General features: G+C 57.1%; 1 protein-coding gene across 2 annotated transcripts; it reads left to right on the forward strand.

Moving 5' to 3' along the window:
- Nucleotides 1-2: 2 nt before the first annotated feature.
- Nucleotides 3-12,290, forward strand: NUDT1 (nudix hydrolase 1). Of its 2 annotated transcripts, none has more exons than XM_032145974.2 (4): nt 3-33; nt 2,369-2,532; nt 10,854-10,999; nt 11,974-12,290. In XM_032145974.2, exons 2-4 carry the CDS (start codon nt 2,381-2,383, stop codon nt 12,144-12,146), a joined length of 471 nt encoding a protein of 156 aa, XP_032001865.1. In that variant the 5' UTR covers nt 3-33; nt 2,369-2,380; the 3' UTR covers nt 12,147-12,290. The 2 variants fall into 2 exon arrangements, with proteins under 2 accessions (XP_032001865.1, XP_032001864.1); XM_032145973.2 differs by having other exon boundaries at nt 14-78.
- The last annotated feature ends 3,215 nt before the right edge of the window (nt 12,291-15,505 follow it).

The following is a 15,505-nucleotide window of genomic DNA, read 5'->3' on the forward strand; positions in this document are numbered from 1 at the left end:
TCAGAGGCCCCGCCCCCGGAAGTGGCGGTGCAGGTACGAAAAGCGTGCCCGGGGATCCCAGGAGTCGTGGGGACCAAGGTGGGGAGCCGGGCCAGCGGGCTGCAGGAGACCAGGGGAGCCGAGCCATGGGCTTGGGGGAGAGCGGAGCCGGGAGCTCGGGGGAGACCAGAAGAGCGAGGCCGGGGGCTCGAGGGAGACGAGGAGAGCGGGGCCGGGGGTTTGGGAGAGAGACAAGGAGAGCGGGGCCGGGGGCTTGGGGGAGATCGGGAGAGCGGAGCGGAGGCTTGGGGGAGACCAAGAGTAAATCACAAAAATTTACTGTGGAAACCATGGCTTCTGGCAGGAACAGATCAGTGTCGGGACAAAGTACACGGGCCTCGTGTGAAACTCAGCCACAAACCCACTTACCCTGTCTGACCTGCCTCCGCCACCAGGACCCAGTCTCAGTGAAATGGGAAAGGTTCCTTTGTCCTCCTCGAAGGGCGTGCGATAGGGATGTGGGTCACTTTTTCAGTGCCCCGCTGCTCAAGCCTGTAGGGGAGCATACAGACAGGCAGGCTGAGGGGCTCCCACCCCACGGCAGTGTCTAGGGGTTAATGTTTGCAGCTCCTGAAGCCCCAGTAGGCATGTGTTAGAGGGTGCTCTTTCAGTTTAGCCTTGTAGGTGGCCTGTGTTAGTCAGCTGTTAGACTCTCTGCCTTATCGCAAGGACAGAGGGCTTTCTGTATCCCCGGGTTTCTTGCCTTGATATACCGGAGCAATCAGATCACACGGCGGCTTGGAGAGTGAGTGCAAGGTTTTATGAGTGGAATTAGCCCTCAGCAGATGGGGGAGCTAGAAGGGAGTTGGAGTGGGAAGGTGATTTTTCCCCTGGAGTCGGGCTGTTGAGCAGCCTGGGCTCTCCTCTGATCGCCCCTGCCAAACTCATGGTTCCGCCAGTTGATGACCTGCTGGTGCCTGTTGGTGTGCTTTCCACGTCTTCTTGACGTCCAGCGGCTTGTGTCTCTGCCCACTAGGATCTGGGGTTTTTTTGTAGGCACAGGACGGGGACGTGGCGGGCTTGGGAAATGCAACATTTGGGCAGGAAAACAGAAATGCCTGTCCTCTGCTAGGTCCCTGGGCGCAGGCCTGGGGGTGGAGCCCTAGCCAGATACCACGCCCTCCTCTCCCCAGCACTTCCCTGCCCCCTTCCTTATCATCTGGTCTCTTTTCTCAGACACCACAACTTCCAAGAAGGATCACTGGTCCTGAACCCTGTGTCTTGGCCAGGTGTGGACCTCAGGAAAGTTGGTCCTGGCTGGACGCAGTGGCTCATGCCTGTAATCTCAGCACTTTGGGAGGCTGAGGTGGGGTGGATTGCTTGAGCTCAGGAGTTCATGACCAGCCTGGGCAACATGACAAAACCCCACCTCTACTAAAAATACAGAAATTAGCTGGGTGTGGTGGCTCACGCCTGTGGTCCCAGCTATGTGGGATGCTGAGGCAGGAGGATGGCTTCAGCCAAGGAGGCTGAGGTCACACTGAACCGTGATCACGCCACTCTCCTCCAGCCTGGGCAACAGAGCAGGATCTTGTCTCAAAATAAATAAAGGAAAGTTGGTCCTGGCCCTCCAGCATTTCTCCAGGGTCCTTTTTCCAGCAGGGACCTGGCAGAGGCATCGCCCTCAGAGTCCTCTGCACCTGGACCTGCACACCTAAGGGAGCAGGAAGGGCCCTTGTGACTTCCAGTGCCCCCCTGGGTGCCAGGTCCTACGGTAGGAGCAGAGTGAGTGGGGTATAAACTCCTATCACAGGAGGGAGGACTAGCCAGGCCTGGCTGGGTGGACCTGTGTCTACAGCCACACATTTCCTGGGAATCTGGAAGCCTGCTGCAGAGAGGCCAGGTCCCACTAGACTGAAAGAAGCTCCTGTTAATCCAAAGGCCAGAGTTGAAGCCTGACCTGAGGACCACAGGATAAACTGCGTGGTTATTTTGGTGCCAATCAGGCACGGGGACTGTTGTTGCCCACTGTGTGCCTATGGGCAGGGGGTTCCTAGCGGTAGACGCAGGAGCAAGAGCGCGCTCTGGAAAGGTGATGTTGTCCTCTGCACCTGAGTACTGAGTTGTGGAGAAGGAAGGTAGCGCCGGCCTCTGTCCTACTTGATCAGCCCTGCTGACCACTGGGTTCTGTTTCTACCTCAGAAAATCATTGGTTCAATGGCAGGTTTCCACCTGCCACAAGGGAAGCCACGCGTGGCAGGGCTGGGGAATTACAGCATACCCCCCACCCCCCACTGCCTCCCCGAGCACATCCCCTTCCTTCTGGCCCCTGGCACGTGCTTCTTCCACGAACATCATGGCTGACTCTGCCCTCTCACCTTCCTTTCAGAACCCAGGGACCATGGGCGCCTCCAGGCTCTATACCCTGGTGCTGGTCCTGCAGCCTCAGCGAGTTCTTCTGGGCATGAAAAAGCGAGGCTTCGGGGCCGGCCGGTGGAATGGCTTCGGAGGCAAAGTGCAAGAAGGAGAGACTATCGAGGATGGGGCCAGGAGGTAAGGACGGGGCAGGTCTGGCTGTGGAACTGCCTTTCCCAGGGCACAGGGATACGGGCTGTCGGGCCACACCCTTGGTTTCACCACTTAGAGCTAAGTGACCTGGAGCAGGGGATTAACCTGTGAGCCTCAGTGTCTTCATCTCAGAATGAAGAACAGTCCGCAGCCCTTAGGACTCTTGTGAAGATTAAATGAGGAAATGAACACGAAGGACTTAGAACAGTGCGTGGTATGTGGTGTGTGGTGCGTGCGTGTTAGCTGTTGTGGCGCGGTGGTGCGTGGTGTGTGGTACGTGGTGCGTGCGTGTTAGCTGTTGTGGCGCGGTGGTGCGTGGTGTGTGGTGCGTGCTGAGTGCGTGTTAGCTGTTGTGGCGCGGTGGTGCTGGGGCCTGCAGGGCGTATCTGGAAGCCTCTGTGCAGCGGCTGGAATTGAACCCTCCGGCACCCTCACTGTCACTGAAGGGCTTGTCAGTCACTTGGTTCCTCTGTTCAGTGGAGCTGATGATCGCTTTTATCTCACACCCACTGTACACAAGGTCTCACTGCATCCTCAACACAGCCAGCTTCACCTAGGAAGGAACTGAAGCCCAGAGGTTGAGCCGTTTACCCAAGATCACCCAGCCCTCCAGACGCCCCTCACCCCTCGCAGGGTAGATGAGATCCTCTGTGTAAACATCGCTGCACAGACATTAGCCCCCGTTCAGGTTTTTGTTCTGAGAAAGGTAGGCCAGCTTCCCTGGAGAGGAGAACTGCAGAGTAAAGAGGGTCCTGGCACGGAGGAGAGCCAAGACGCTGCAGCCTAGTGGCTTTCCAATGTTTTCATCACAACCTGCAGTAAGAAATACGTTTTATACTCTGATAGAGTATACACACTCAGGTGTGCAGGTACAGCTAAAATGAGTTGCAGTAGCCGCCCTTATTACGTGAAAGGGCACTCTACTTTTCCCATTCATTTCTCTTTTTTCCTCCAGAGATGGGATCTCACCCATGGCACACTCCTGGCTCACGGCAGCCTCAAACTCTTGGGCTCAAACGATCCTCCTGCCTCAGCCTCACGAACAGCTGGGACCACAGGCACATGCCACCATGCTCAGTTCGTTTTTTAATTCTTTGTAGAAATGGTGTCTCCTTAATTCCTGGGCTCAAGCGATCCTCCGTCCTGGGCCTCCCAGAGTGCTGAGATTGCACGCGTGAGCCACTGGCTTGACCCTTTTTTTTTCAATTGCAATCCACTAAGCCGATTTCGCGGGGTACGTGGGTCCCAACCCTCAGTTTGGAGAGCCCTGTGTGTGCTTCCCCTCCAAGGCTTGGGACCCCGGGCCGCAGCCACGTGGACACATTTGATCAGTCACTGTGGCAGATGCCAGTGTGACAGGCTCTGTGCTGGGGGCTGCAGCTGGGGAGGAGGACCACTGGGTGTGAGCCGGGCATCCAGCGTGTCCCTGCCAGGAGTGTATGCAGAGCAACAACAGCACAGGAAACAGGAAAGGTGGCCCCGGGGGTTCTTCTGCCCAGCCCTCTGTCTTTGATCTGCTAAGACCGCGCATCAGCTCAGGGATTTCTGTAGCGCTGCTCTGTGTTGGGGCCTGGGGACATGAGGAGGAACAGGTCAGTCCCTGCCTCTGTGGAGCTCTCGTGTCGTCTGGCTGCCGGGTTCAGGAGACCTGCAGAAGGAGGTCTGGTCCACACCTGGTGGCCAGGGGCCTCCGGGAGAAAGGAAGGGAGAATAACTGGGCACCAGGAAAACGCTCCGAGGGCCTGACGTTGGCTGGGAGGGCGTGGCAGGAGGGAGGAAGGAAACATTTGCAGAAGCACAGAGGGCTGGAGGAGCGCCAGCTGTGCAGAGAAGTGGGGGGTGTGAGGGGAGCAGGCAGCGGGGCAAGGAGGCTGGACGGAGGAACTCCAGGTGGCTGGATTTCCGCTTCTTGTCCTGCCGGTGACAAGCAAAGCACAGGCCCCCTCGGCAGCCCTGCTTTATTTTCTTCTGAACTTTGTCACAGTCGAAGGAACCTTCCTCCTACCCTCTGTAAATATTACACAAACAGAGGGACCATCACTCCAGACCCTCAATGCTGAATACAGCGGTGGCTTGCTGTCAGACCAGGGTTTGAGGGGGTGAACTGAGGCACAGAGCCGGAAGCCTGTGACTTCCATCCTTGGGTGTAACCTGGATCCATCCCCCTCACCTGGACAGGTGCAGCAGCCCCGAAGCTGGGCTGGCCGCCTCCACCCTCCCCTCTGCAGTTCCCGCTCCACACAGCTGCCAGGTGGCCCTTCCCAGACTGCATCTGGGTCTCCCCCAACCCCCAACACACAGACACACACACACACATTAAACCCTTAACACCTCCCAGTGCACTGAAAGCCGCCCTCCTGTGTCAGCCACTGAGCCCCCCATGGGCTTGCCTTGCCCCCTCCCTCCTGACTCTGTGCCCCTGGGACACCCCACCCTGTTGCCCACCTTCCTCTTCATCTGGTTGACCCCCCACCCCACCCCTGGCAGCTTTCACAGCTAAGAAAGTGCCTTCCCCACGCGTCATTCTTAACACATCTCATCCTGTATCTTTCCTTCACGGCACTCTCACCCTTTCTAATCATATTTAATGATTCACTTCCTGTCAGTCTTTCACCAGAATCATTCTATAAGATCGGGACTGCCCAGGCTAGAGTGCGGTGACACGGTCATAGCTCACTGCTGCCTCGACCTCCTGAGCTCAAGCCATCCTCCCGAGTAGCTGGGACTACCAGCGCACACTACCACAACTGGCTAATTATTTTTAGTAGAGACAGGGTTTTGCCATGTTGCCCAGGCTGGTGTCAAATTCCTGGCCTCAAGCGATCCTCCCACCTCAGCCTCCCAAAGCACTGGGATTACAGGTGTGAGTCACTGCGCCCAGTGTAACTTGCACTTTTATTGAAGTGTCATGCACATATAGAAAATTGCACAGTGGGTTTTTAAGAAGTGGGTCCACCTGTTTGTTTTGTTTTTTTTTTGAGATGGAGTCTCACTCTGTTACCCAGGCTGGAGTGCAGTGGCATGATCTTGGCTCACTACAACCTCTGCCTCCCGGGTTCAAGCAATTCTCCTGCCTCACCCTCCTGAGAAGCTGGGACTACAGGCACCCGCCACCACGCCCGGCTAATTTTTCTATTTTTAGTAGAGACGGAGTTTTACCATGTTGGCCACGATGGTCTCGATCTTCTGACTTCGTGATCCACCCGCCTTGGCCTCCCAAAGTGCTGGGATTAGAGGTGTGAACCACTGCACCCGGCCACCTGTTTCTTTTTTCGAGAGGAGTCTTTCTCTGTAGTCCAGGCTGGAGTGCAGTGGCACGATCTCTGCTCACTGCAACCTCCACCTCCCGGTTCAAGCGATTCTCCTGCCTGGGCCTCCCAAGTAGCTGGGAGTACAGGTGCATGCCACCACGCCTGGCTAATTTTTGTATTTTTGGTAGAGACAGTTTCACATGTTGTCCATGCTGGTCTCGAACTGACCTCAAGTGATCCAGCACCTCTGCCTCCCAAAGTGCTGGAATGACAGGTGTGAGCCACCGCGCCTGGCAGGTCCACCTGTTTAACCAACATGTAGATCAAGAAATAGAAGTGGACCGTGGGACCCTGCCCTCCACCCTGACCTCCAGCACAGCTGATGACTTCGGCCTGTTCCCAAATACAGTTCAGGATCCTAGAGGCTGTGCCCTTGTCTGGCTTCTTTTCAGCATCACATGTGCCACAGCAGTGACTCCTCTGGCTGCTGGGTAATGCCCTGCAGAGGCCGATGCTGCAGCTCACCCGCTCTGCTGCAGGTGTGCATTTGGGGCTTTCCTTTGGGAGCTATTGCAAGCGACTGCCAGGAACGGTCCTGACGTGTCTTTCGGTGCCCGTGTGCACCTTTCCCTGCGGACAGTCACCTTGGAGGAAAACTGTAGATGTTCAGCTTCAGCAGAGATTGCCAAGCCACTTTCCACAGATGTTTCGCTAATTCACACTCCCGCTAGGGGCGTGACTTCTGCTTCCTCCAAATGCTCAACCACACTTGGTACTTTCTCTTTTTTCATCTTAGCCATGTTGGTAGGGGAGGTTCTGTGTGCCCTCAGGACTGCAGAAGGGGAGCATCTTCACAGTGTTTGCGGGCTGCATGGATGTCCCCCTTTGCGAGTCTGTGGGCCGCGTGGATGTCCCCCTTTGTGAAGTATCTGCTCAAGCCTTTTGCCCGTGTTGAATTTGGTTAGCTTTTCTTGATTTTTTTTTTTTTTTAAAGAGATGGAGTCTCACTGTTACCCAGGCTGGTCACAATTTCTGATTTATTTGTAATTCTTTATACATTTTAGATGTGAGTTGTCAGATATTATATATATTGCAAATATTTTCTACTCAGTGGCTCCTACTCTTAGTGATATTTTGATAAACAAGTTTATTATTTTAATATAATCTGATATGTAATTTTTATTTTATAGTTAGCATTTTGTACATGCTTTTAAAGAAATCTTCCTATCCCAGGCTTAAGATATTCTCGGGCCAGGCGCAGTGGCTCACGCCTGTGAGCCCAGCACCTCGGGAGGCCAAGGCAGGAAAATCACTTAAGCTCAGGAATTCAAGACCAGTCTAGGCGACATAGCAAGATGTCTTCTCTACTAAAAATTTTAAAACTCAGCCAGGTGTGGTGGTGCATACCTGTGGTCCCAGCTACTCGGGAGACTGAGGTGGGAGGATCGCTTGAGCCCAAGAGGTCGAGGCTATAGTGAGTTGTGATGGCACCATGGCACTCCAGCCTGGGCGACAGAGTGAAACCCTATCTTTTTTTTGGTGTTTTTTTTTTTTGGGACCCGTCGCTCTGTCGCCCAGGCTGGAGTGCAGTGGCGCAATCTGCTCACTGCAAGCTCCGCCTCTCAGGTTCACGCCATTTTCCTGCCTCAGCCTCCCGCACCTGTGACTACAGGCGCCTGCCACCATGCCCAGCTAATTTTTTAAAAATATTTTTAGTAGAGACAGGGTTTCACCACGTTAGCCAGGATGGTCTCGGTCTCCTGACCTCGTGATCTGCCTGCCTCAGCCTCCCAAAGTGCTGGGATTACAGGCGTGAGCCACCGCGCCCGGCCAAAGAGACGGAGTCTCACTCTTGTTGCCCAGGCTGGAGTACAATGCGCCATCTCAGCTCACTGCAACCTCCGCCTCCCAGGTTCAAGCGATTCTCCTGCCTCCGCCTCCCAAGTAGCTGGGATTACAGGCGCCCGCCACCATGCCCGGCTGATTTTTCTGTGTATTTTTAGTGGAGATGGGGGTTTCACCATGTTGGCCAGGCTGGTCTTGAACACCTGACCTCACGGGATCCACCTGCCTCCGCTTCCCAAAGTGCTGTGATTACAGGCGTGAGCCACCGTGCGCAGCCGAGACCCTGTCTTAAAGAAAAAAAAAAAAATCCCTCGTTGGGGAGCATCTGCAAGCATGAGGAATGGGGGACACTGGAGCCAGACAGGCTGGTGCTTAGGGGGTCCCGGGCCTGGGGAACCCAGCAGAAAACAGCGTCACCCTCAGGGGATGACGTACCATCAGCCACAGGCCACCAGCACGGCCCTGGGCTTCAGTACCTGCGAGTCTGAATGGATTTGCTCCTGGGGCGACCCCAGGCCTTTGCTGCTCAGGAGGAGGCGGCAGGGAGGAGCCTTTGCAGCCCGGGTCCGGGGAGGCTGGTCCCTGCTTTATTCACGAAATACCCAGTGCTATTCTATCAGGAGGACCCCAGGACGGGCCCTAACTCCCAGGCCAACAGCCGGTTTAGGCGCCCCGCTCGCCTGCAGGGGGCAGGCCTGAGCGCCTAGCCCCAGTCCAGAGGGCTGGACTCAGACCCTCCTCTGTGGGGCAGGGGACAGGCACATGGGGAGTACTGAATCGTGGGCTATGCAGATTCCGGCTTCAGGTGCACGGTGTGAGCGGACCATCCCTGATCCCAAAGACTAGCGAGGCCAGGGACACAGGAGCAGCGATGGGAAGCAGGCCCGCCGGAACCTCTGACTCCCACCTCCCCACGCCACGGAGGCGCCGCACCACCCTGTGTTTTTGTTTCATGTGTTTCTCATCCTGTTCCCCATGTTCCGCCTAGGGAACCGAGTGCCATGGATACAGCAGACACTTGGGCAGAACTGAAGCAGCGTCATCTTCACCTGCCTGATGCTCCCTGCCTGGGAAATGGAGCTTCAGCTCTGTCTCCCAGCGGATTCTTGATGCTTCCTACGCTGCCGTGTGCTGGGGAAGATTAACCAAAATCAGTCACAACATTCCATTGGGAGGTGACGCTTTTTTTTTAAGACAAGCAACAGCCCGCCGCCAAGAGGCGGGTGAGGCCCCACTGAGCCCTTCTGTTGCATCTAATTGGGGAGCCATTTGTACCCCACAAGTAGAAGCACACATTCATTTTTTAGCTCAAGTCCAACTTTAATTAGCCATCTCCATGAATAAATGCTGATTCCAGGTCCGTTTCCTCTCCAGTCCCTGCAGTTTAAGCTGAGGAGGCAATGCTTAAATCACACCATTTAGGCCAGGCATGGTGGCTCACACCTGAAATCCCAGCACTTTGGGAGGCCAAAGCAGAAGGATCGCTTGAGCCCAGGAGTTCAGGACCAGCCTGGGCAACATAGCAAGACCCTGTCTCTAAAAAAAAAAAAAAAAAAAAAAAAAAAAAACAGAAAAATTAGCAGGGAATGGTAGGAGGAGCAGACTGAGGTGCCCGGCGGCTGTGGCCCATGCATCCCCAGGGTCCCAGCATGGAGTGGGTCTCCGGGAAATGTCTGCTGAGGGACTGAGCAAGAACCTGACAGCACAGCAAGCAAACGCTCAGAACGGGAGGTCAGCAGCACCGCTGTGCCCAACGCGGGTTTCCACCATAACCGGAAGGTGGAACATTTTATTCTTCCGTACCAAACAGGAGTTGAGAAGCCGGCTGGGTTCCTTGAGGTGTGGAATGTCACGCACTCCTCCTTTCTTGCTTGGAAAGCGCAAGGTATAAAGCGTGTATAACGTTTGTTTTTTTTTTTTTTTAGACAGGGTCTAGCTCGGTTGCCCAGGCTGGAGTGCAGTGGAGTAATCACAGCTCACTGCAGCCTCCAACTCCTGGGCTCAAGCATTCCTCCCACCTCAGTCTCCTGAGTAGCTGGGACTACAGGCGAGTGCCACCATGCCCAGCTAATTTTTGTCTTTTGTAGAAACAGGGTTTTGCCGTGTTGCCCAAACTGGTCTCAAACTCCTGAGCTCAGGCGATCGATCCTCCTACCTTGGCCTCTGAAAATACTGGGATTACAGGCGTGAGCCACCCTGCACCCAACCTGTTTGCATTTTTATTTTTGAACTTTAAGCTATTAAGGGCTAATGTTTGCATTTCTTAAGGGATGTACAGAGGAGAAAGAGCCAAAGGAAAAACACTGAAATGGTAGCATTCCTGGATGATGACTTTATGGTGTTTTGTTTCCTGGTTGTCTACAACAAATAAGTAATTTTTAAATTAGCAACAGCATTAGACTACTTCGGAGGAGCCTTCTGGCTCTGTGTGCCCCGAAGCAGGGAAGGGCTTGTTCCCAGGCGCAGCAGCACTTGGGCACCCCGTGGTGAGGTCGGCCCCTTACACCTCCTCCAGGCACAGCCGTGGGGGGCAGGTCCCGAGAAGGCGCAGAAAGAGGCCCAGGCCACGTGTCCCGTGTGATCAGCCTGGGGACCAGAGTTAAAACCAGAGCTCCTCCTTCAGGAAAGAGATCATAGAAGCCTGTGGTTTCATCCTGTGTTCTCAGAGAAGAGGCACCAGGCTGGAAAGACATTTCTTTGGGCAGACAGGCCCAGAGTGTAGGGCCCAGGTTCCCGGAGCAAGCGTCCCAGGGCCCTGGTGGTCATAACCACCGCTGCGTGGGCTCTGATGCTCAGCCGCGGAAAAGCAAGTAACCGGGAATGAAGGAAGTGGGGTCAGTCCCAACCCTGCCACGTTCAGGTCTCGAGACGGTGGACAAGTGGCTGGACTCCCCCGGGCCTGGGCTGTCACTGGCACACAGAGGGCACTGAACTAGAGCTGCGTTCCTCCCACCAGCGGCTCCACACCATCTCCGGGCCCCTCCCCAGAGCCTCTCAACTAAAATCAGTGTCTTCAAAGTTCAGGTTGACCCTGAAGCTCAGGCAGGTCGGGACCAGCTAATGCATTCTGGATGACATCCTGCTGGGGCTCCCATCCACCCTGGTGGCTCCCTGGGCTGTGTGTAGATGCCCAGCTCCTCCTCCCTGCCATCGTGTGGGCATGGCGCCATGCCCTGACGGCCTCCCTCCCCTGTCCACCTCTGCCTGCAGGGAGCTGCAGGAGGAGAGCGGTCTGACGGTGGACGCCCTGCACAAGGTGGGCCAGATCGTGTTTGAGTTCGTGGGCGAGCCTGAGCTCATGGACGTGCATGTCTTCTGCACAGACAGCGTCCAGGGGACCCCCGTGGAGAGCGACGGTGAGTCTCATGGGGCCTGCTCCCCATCCCCACTATGCAGGTCCCATCTCCTGGCTGGGAGAAAGGCCATCCGCCCAAACCATCTCTGAGTGCCAGGCACCCGGCAGCCTGCGTCCCCCTCCACCCCACAGTGCCAGCGTGGGCCCCATGAGCCGTGTGTGGTTTCTGCACCGAGGCTACAGCAGCGTACCCGCCCCTGCTCTGCACCCACCCTACAATGAGAAACACGGTCATGAGGATGAAATATAAACAATCAGGTTCCTCACGATCACTCGGTGAACTCTTCAGAGAGTCAGTGTAAGTTTGGGCTGGCCAGACGCAGTGGCTCACACCTGTAATCCCAGTGGACTGTGGGAGGCTGAGGTAGGAGGATCTCTTGAGCCCAGGAGTTCAAGACCAGTCTGGGCAACATAGTGAGACCCCATCTCTACAAAAAAACATGATTGGTTTTTTTTTTTGTTGTTGTTGTTGTTGTTTTTGAGACAGAGTCTCACTGTCGCCCAGGCTGGAGTGCAGTGGCATGATCTCGGCTCACTGCAAGCTCTGCCTCCCGGCTTCACGCCATTCCCCTGCCTCCGCCTCCCAAGTAGCTGGGCCTACAGGCACCTGCCACCATGCTTGGCTGATTTTTTGTATTTTTAGTAGAGATAGGGTTTCACCGTGTTAGCCAGGATGGTCTCGATCTCCTGACCTCGTGATCCGCCCACCTCAGCCTCCCAAAGTGCTAGGATTACAGGCGTGAGCCACCACACCCGGCTACGCCCGGCTAATTTTTTTGTATTTTTAGTAGAGATGGGGTTTCACTGTGTTAACCAAGATGGTCTCGATCTCCTGACCTCGTGATCCGCCTGCCTTGGCCTCCCAAAGTGCTGGGATTACAGGCGTGAGCCACCGCGCCCGGCCAAAAAAAAACATGTTTTTAAGCATGAAGTTTGGGTTGCACCTCAGTGCCTCCTCTTCTCCCCTCGGTACAGAAATGCACCCATGCTGGTTCCAGCTGGACCAGATCCCCTTCAAGGACATGTGGCCCGACGACAGCTATTGGTTTCCACTCCTGCTTCAGAAGAAGAAATTCCACGGGTACTTCAAGTTCCAGGGTCAGGACACCATCCTGGACTACACGCTCCGCGAGGTGGACACGGTCTAGCAGGAGCCCAGGGCAGCCCCAGGGCAGGAGACATGGCTGCTGAACAGCCGCAAACCGTCTTCACCTGGGGGCACTGAGTGGCGCAGAGCTGGGTTTCGTCTGCAATTAACTGGATGGAAAGGAAAATAAAGGTCTCTAGCGGTGGGTTTTTTGTTTTGTTCTTGTTTTTGTTTTTGGAGATGGAGTCTCACTTTGTTGCCCAGGCTGGAGTGCAGTGGCACAATCTTGGCTCACGTCAACCTCCACCTCCCAGGTTCAAGCGATCCTCCCATCTCAGCCTCCCGAAGAGGTGGGATTACAGGCGCACATTGCCACACCCAACTAATATTTGTCTGTTTAGTGGAGATGGGGTTTCACCATGTTGACCAGGCTGGTCTTGAACTCCTGACCTCGGGTGATCCACCTGCCTCAGCCTCCCAAAGTGCTGGGATTACAGGCGTGAGCCACCTTGCCTGGCCAGTCTCTAACCTTGCAAACATCCTTCTCTGGACACCAGCACAGCCTGCCAGGTCCCATCCACAGGAAGCTGCCAGATGTGCTGGGCTTCGGCCCGCGCTGCTGCACACAGGTGGGCGAGAATGGAGACTCTGTCCCCGAGGTGGGCAGCTGGCCGAGGGCAGGGGCACACATGCTCAGTGCCGCAAGCTGGGGATGTGTCCTCTTAAAACCCCCCTGCACAGTGTGGGAAGCTGAGGCTCGGCCAAGGGCGCTGGGCTAAAACCCAGGTTGAACGCCTCATAAGCTAGTCCCCTCCCCTGCCCAACTTTCATACACATGTTTAATAACAGTTGTTCACACATGTTTATTGATAAACTGTCCAAAATGTAGGTCATGTGTAAACAATTCCAGTTTGTTGGGTGTATTGGGTATTGATCCCTGCAGCCTCCTAAGGTGCTTTGGACGTGAACTGACCCTCAAAGCAAGGGCAAAGGCCTCAGATGCACAGAGCCGCCCTGACATCCCTCGGCTCGGAGTCCCTGTGCCGCACGTCAGAGCCCTCAACCTGTCTCCCCTGCCTGCACTGTCTCCGGCAGACAAAGGGCAGCTGTCTGCACAGTGACCCCGAGTACGCGGGACACGGACCAGGAGGACCCAGTGAAAATGTCCCCTTTCACCATGATCAGCAGCCCCCTCCCACGGCCCCGCCAGCCCACAGCCCCCCTCCCACGGCCCCGCCAGCCCACAGCCCCCCTCCCACGGCCCCGCCAGCCCACAGCCCCCCTCCCACGGCCCCGCCAGCCCACAGCCCCCCTCCCACGGCCCCGCCAGCCCACAGCCCCGCCAGCCCTCCTCGCAGGGCAGGCGCCATCTGGCATCTCCACCAGCATCACATGCAGCTGTCCCTGCCAGCTGGGCAAGGCCGCAATGACCGGCACAGGCTTGGGCTTGGGCCATGGGCAGCTGGAGGGCTGGAGAGGCATGTGGGGAACCCCACTCTCCCTCCAGCACGGGGCCTCCACCTGCAGCAGTAAGCAGCCTCTCAGCCCCTGAGCCTGGGGACCTGCCCGGGCAGCACAGGGCCAGGGCCAAGAAGTATTTGTGAGAAGGAAGGTGGCCTCTTTCTGCTGCCCTTTAGAAGGCACTGGGTGGCAGAGGAGGGAGGGGAGGGAGGTGTTCCAAAGCCAGTGCCCACCCCTCCACGGAGCCAACGCCAGGGCACACAGGAAGCGGCCACCACACATGGGAGACAGGCTGCCCTCCTCACCGCTGCCCTCCAGCCCCCCCCTTCACCCTGCCCTCCTGACCCACCCCTGCCTTCCTGTCCCCCCGCCCTCCTGCCCCCCCACCCCTGCCCTCTTGCTCTCCTCACCCCTGCCCCCTTGCTCTCCTCACCCCTACCCTCCTGCTTCCTCCTCACCCCTGCCCTCCCTTACCCGTTCTCCTGCTCCCTCCTCACCCCTGCCCTCCTGTCCCCCCTCACCCCTGCCCTCCTGTCCCCCCTCACCCTGCCCTCCTGCTCCCCTCACCCCTGCCCTCCCTTACCCATTCTCCTGCTTCTGCTCCCCCTCAGCCCTGCCCTCCCTTACCCGTTCTCCTCCTCACCCCTGCCCTCCCTTATCCCTGTTCTCCTCCTCACCCCTGCCCTTCTGCTCCCCCCACTCCTGCCCTCCTGCTCCCTCCTCACCCCTGCCCTCCTCCCTTCCACCTCCATCCTCAGCCTCTGGACACGAGGACCCTGAGACCCTGCTCTTGAAGTTTCCACCACAGGGAGACGCCGCCAGGCATGTGGCCTCTCCTACACTCACTGACCCCGGAGTCCCTGCTAGGAAAGCTCCTTCCGAAAAGCTCATTCTGAAGTCTTGCTCTCTCCTTGGAGGGCTGTGTCAGGAGCGCGTGCCTTGCCTACTCTGGAGACACAGAGGCCCCAGCGCCTGATGCCCTCCACGACTGCCCCACAGCCTCTATGGTCCTGCAGCTGGACAGGCCCCAGGAAGGTGCGGGGTGGACGGACAGGCCTTGCAGTCTTCTGCCCACATGGGGTCACGCTTCATGGCTCAGGTGTCATGATGCCACTCATGGCAACTGCGAACCTGTCTCTGCAGAGAGGGGTCAGAAGGCAGCACAGCCCAAGACTCGGATGGGCTAGGGACTCACAGGACAGCCCACCTGTCGGGCTCCAAAGGGAACGCTGCCCTCAGCTCATCTGGCCAGAAGGAAGCAGCCCACCTCACAGCAGGAAGGCACCGGCAGAACCCACAGGGCAGGGCTGGGCCCGAAGGCGCGGCCGTTCCCTCTGGCTGGCTTGCAGTGGACGATGGATCACCTGCCTGCGGGGCACACACAGGAGTCCCCTCTCCATCCCAGTGCTGTGAGCTGCCCGTAGGTACAGGCGGAAGGGAAGCATCCTCCGTGAGAGGAGGGAACGCCCCGGAGGCCAGCGAGCATCTGCGGAACGGAGGGACAGCGGAAACCCTGGAGCCTGGCAGGCCCCTTCCAGCACCTCTCCCCGGCCAGGGAGGGGCCTCAGGCTCCGGAGAGGTGCAGGGGTCCGCTGGGCTCCCGTGTGCCTTCCACAAAAGGGGTTCAGGGCAGAAGCAGACCCAGGCCTGTGAGGCGGACATTCCAGCCCCACAGAGCTCAGGAGAATGGCCTTCTTCATCCAGAGAAGGGAAGGGGCCTGAAAGACCACTGGTTCCCTCTGTGAGCAGGTGGCTGGGCCGGCAAGTGTGCGACGGGAGGCTGGGAGGAGGGCTCTAGGCGCCTCAGAGAAGGAAATCCACTTAAAAGGGGGCTATCCCTCCTCTAAAGCCTCAGCTGGAATGGAACACGCCCCCCACGCCCCCACCTGTCCTCCGCCAGCCCATCCAGCCTCAGTGCCACACGGTGCAGACCCCAACACTGGCCACCAGAAATAAAGG

The sequence above is a fragment of the Hylobates moloch genome, unplaced genomic scaffold (assembly GCF_009828535.3).
Source record: "Hylobates moloch isolate HMO894 unplaced genomic scaffold, HMol_V3 SCAFFOLD_24, whole genome shotgun sequence".
Classification (NCBI taxonomy): Eukaryota; Metazoa; Chordata; class Mammalia; order Primates; family Hylobatidae; genus Hylobates; species Hylobates moloch.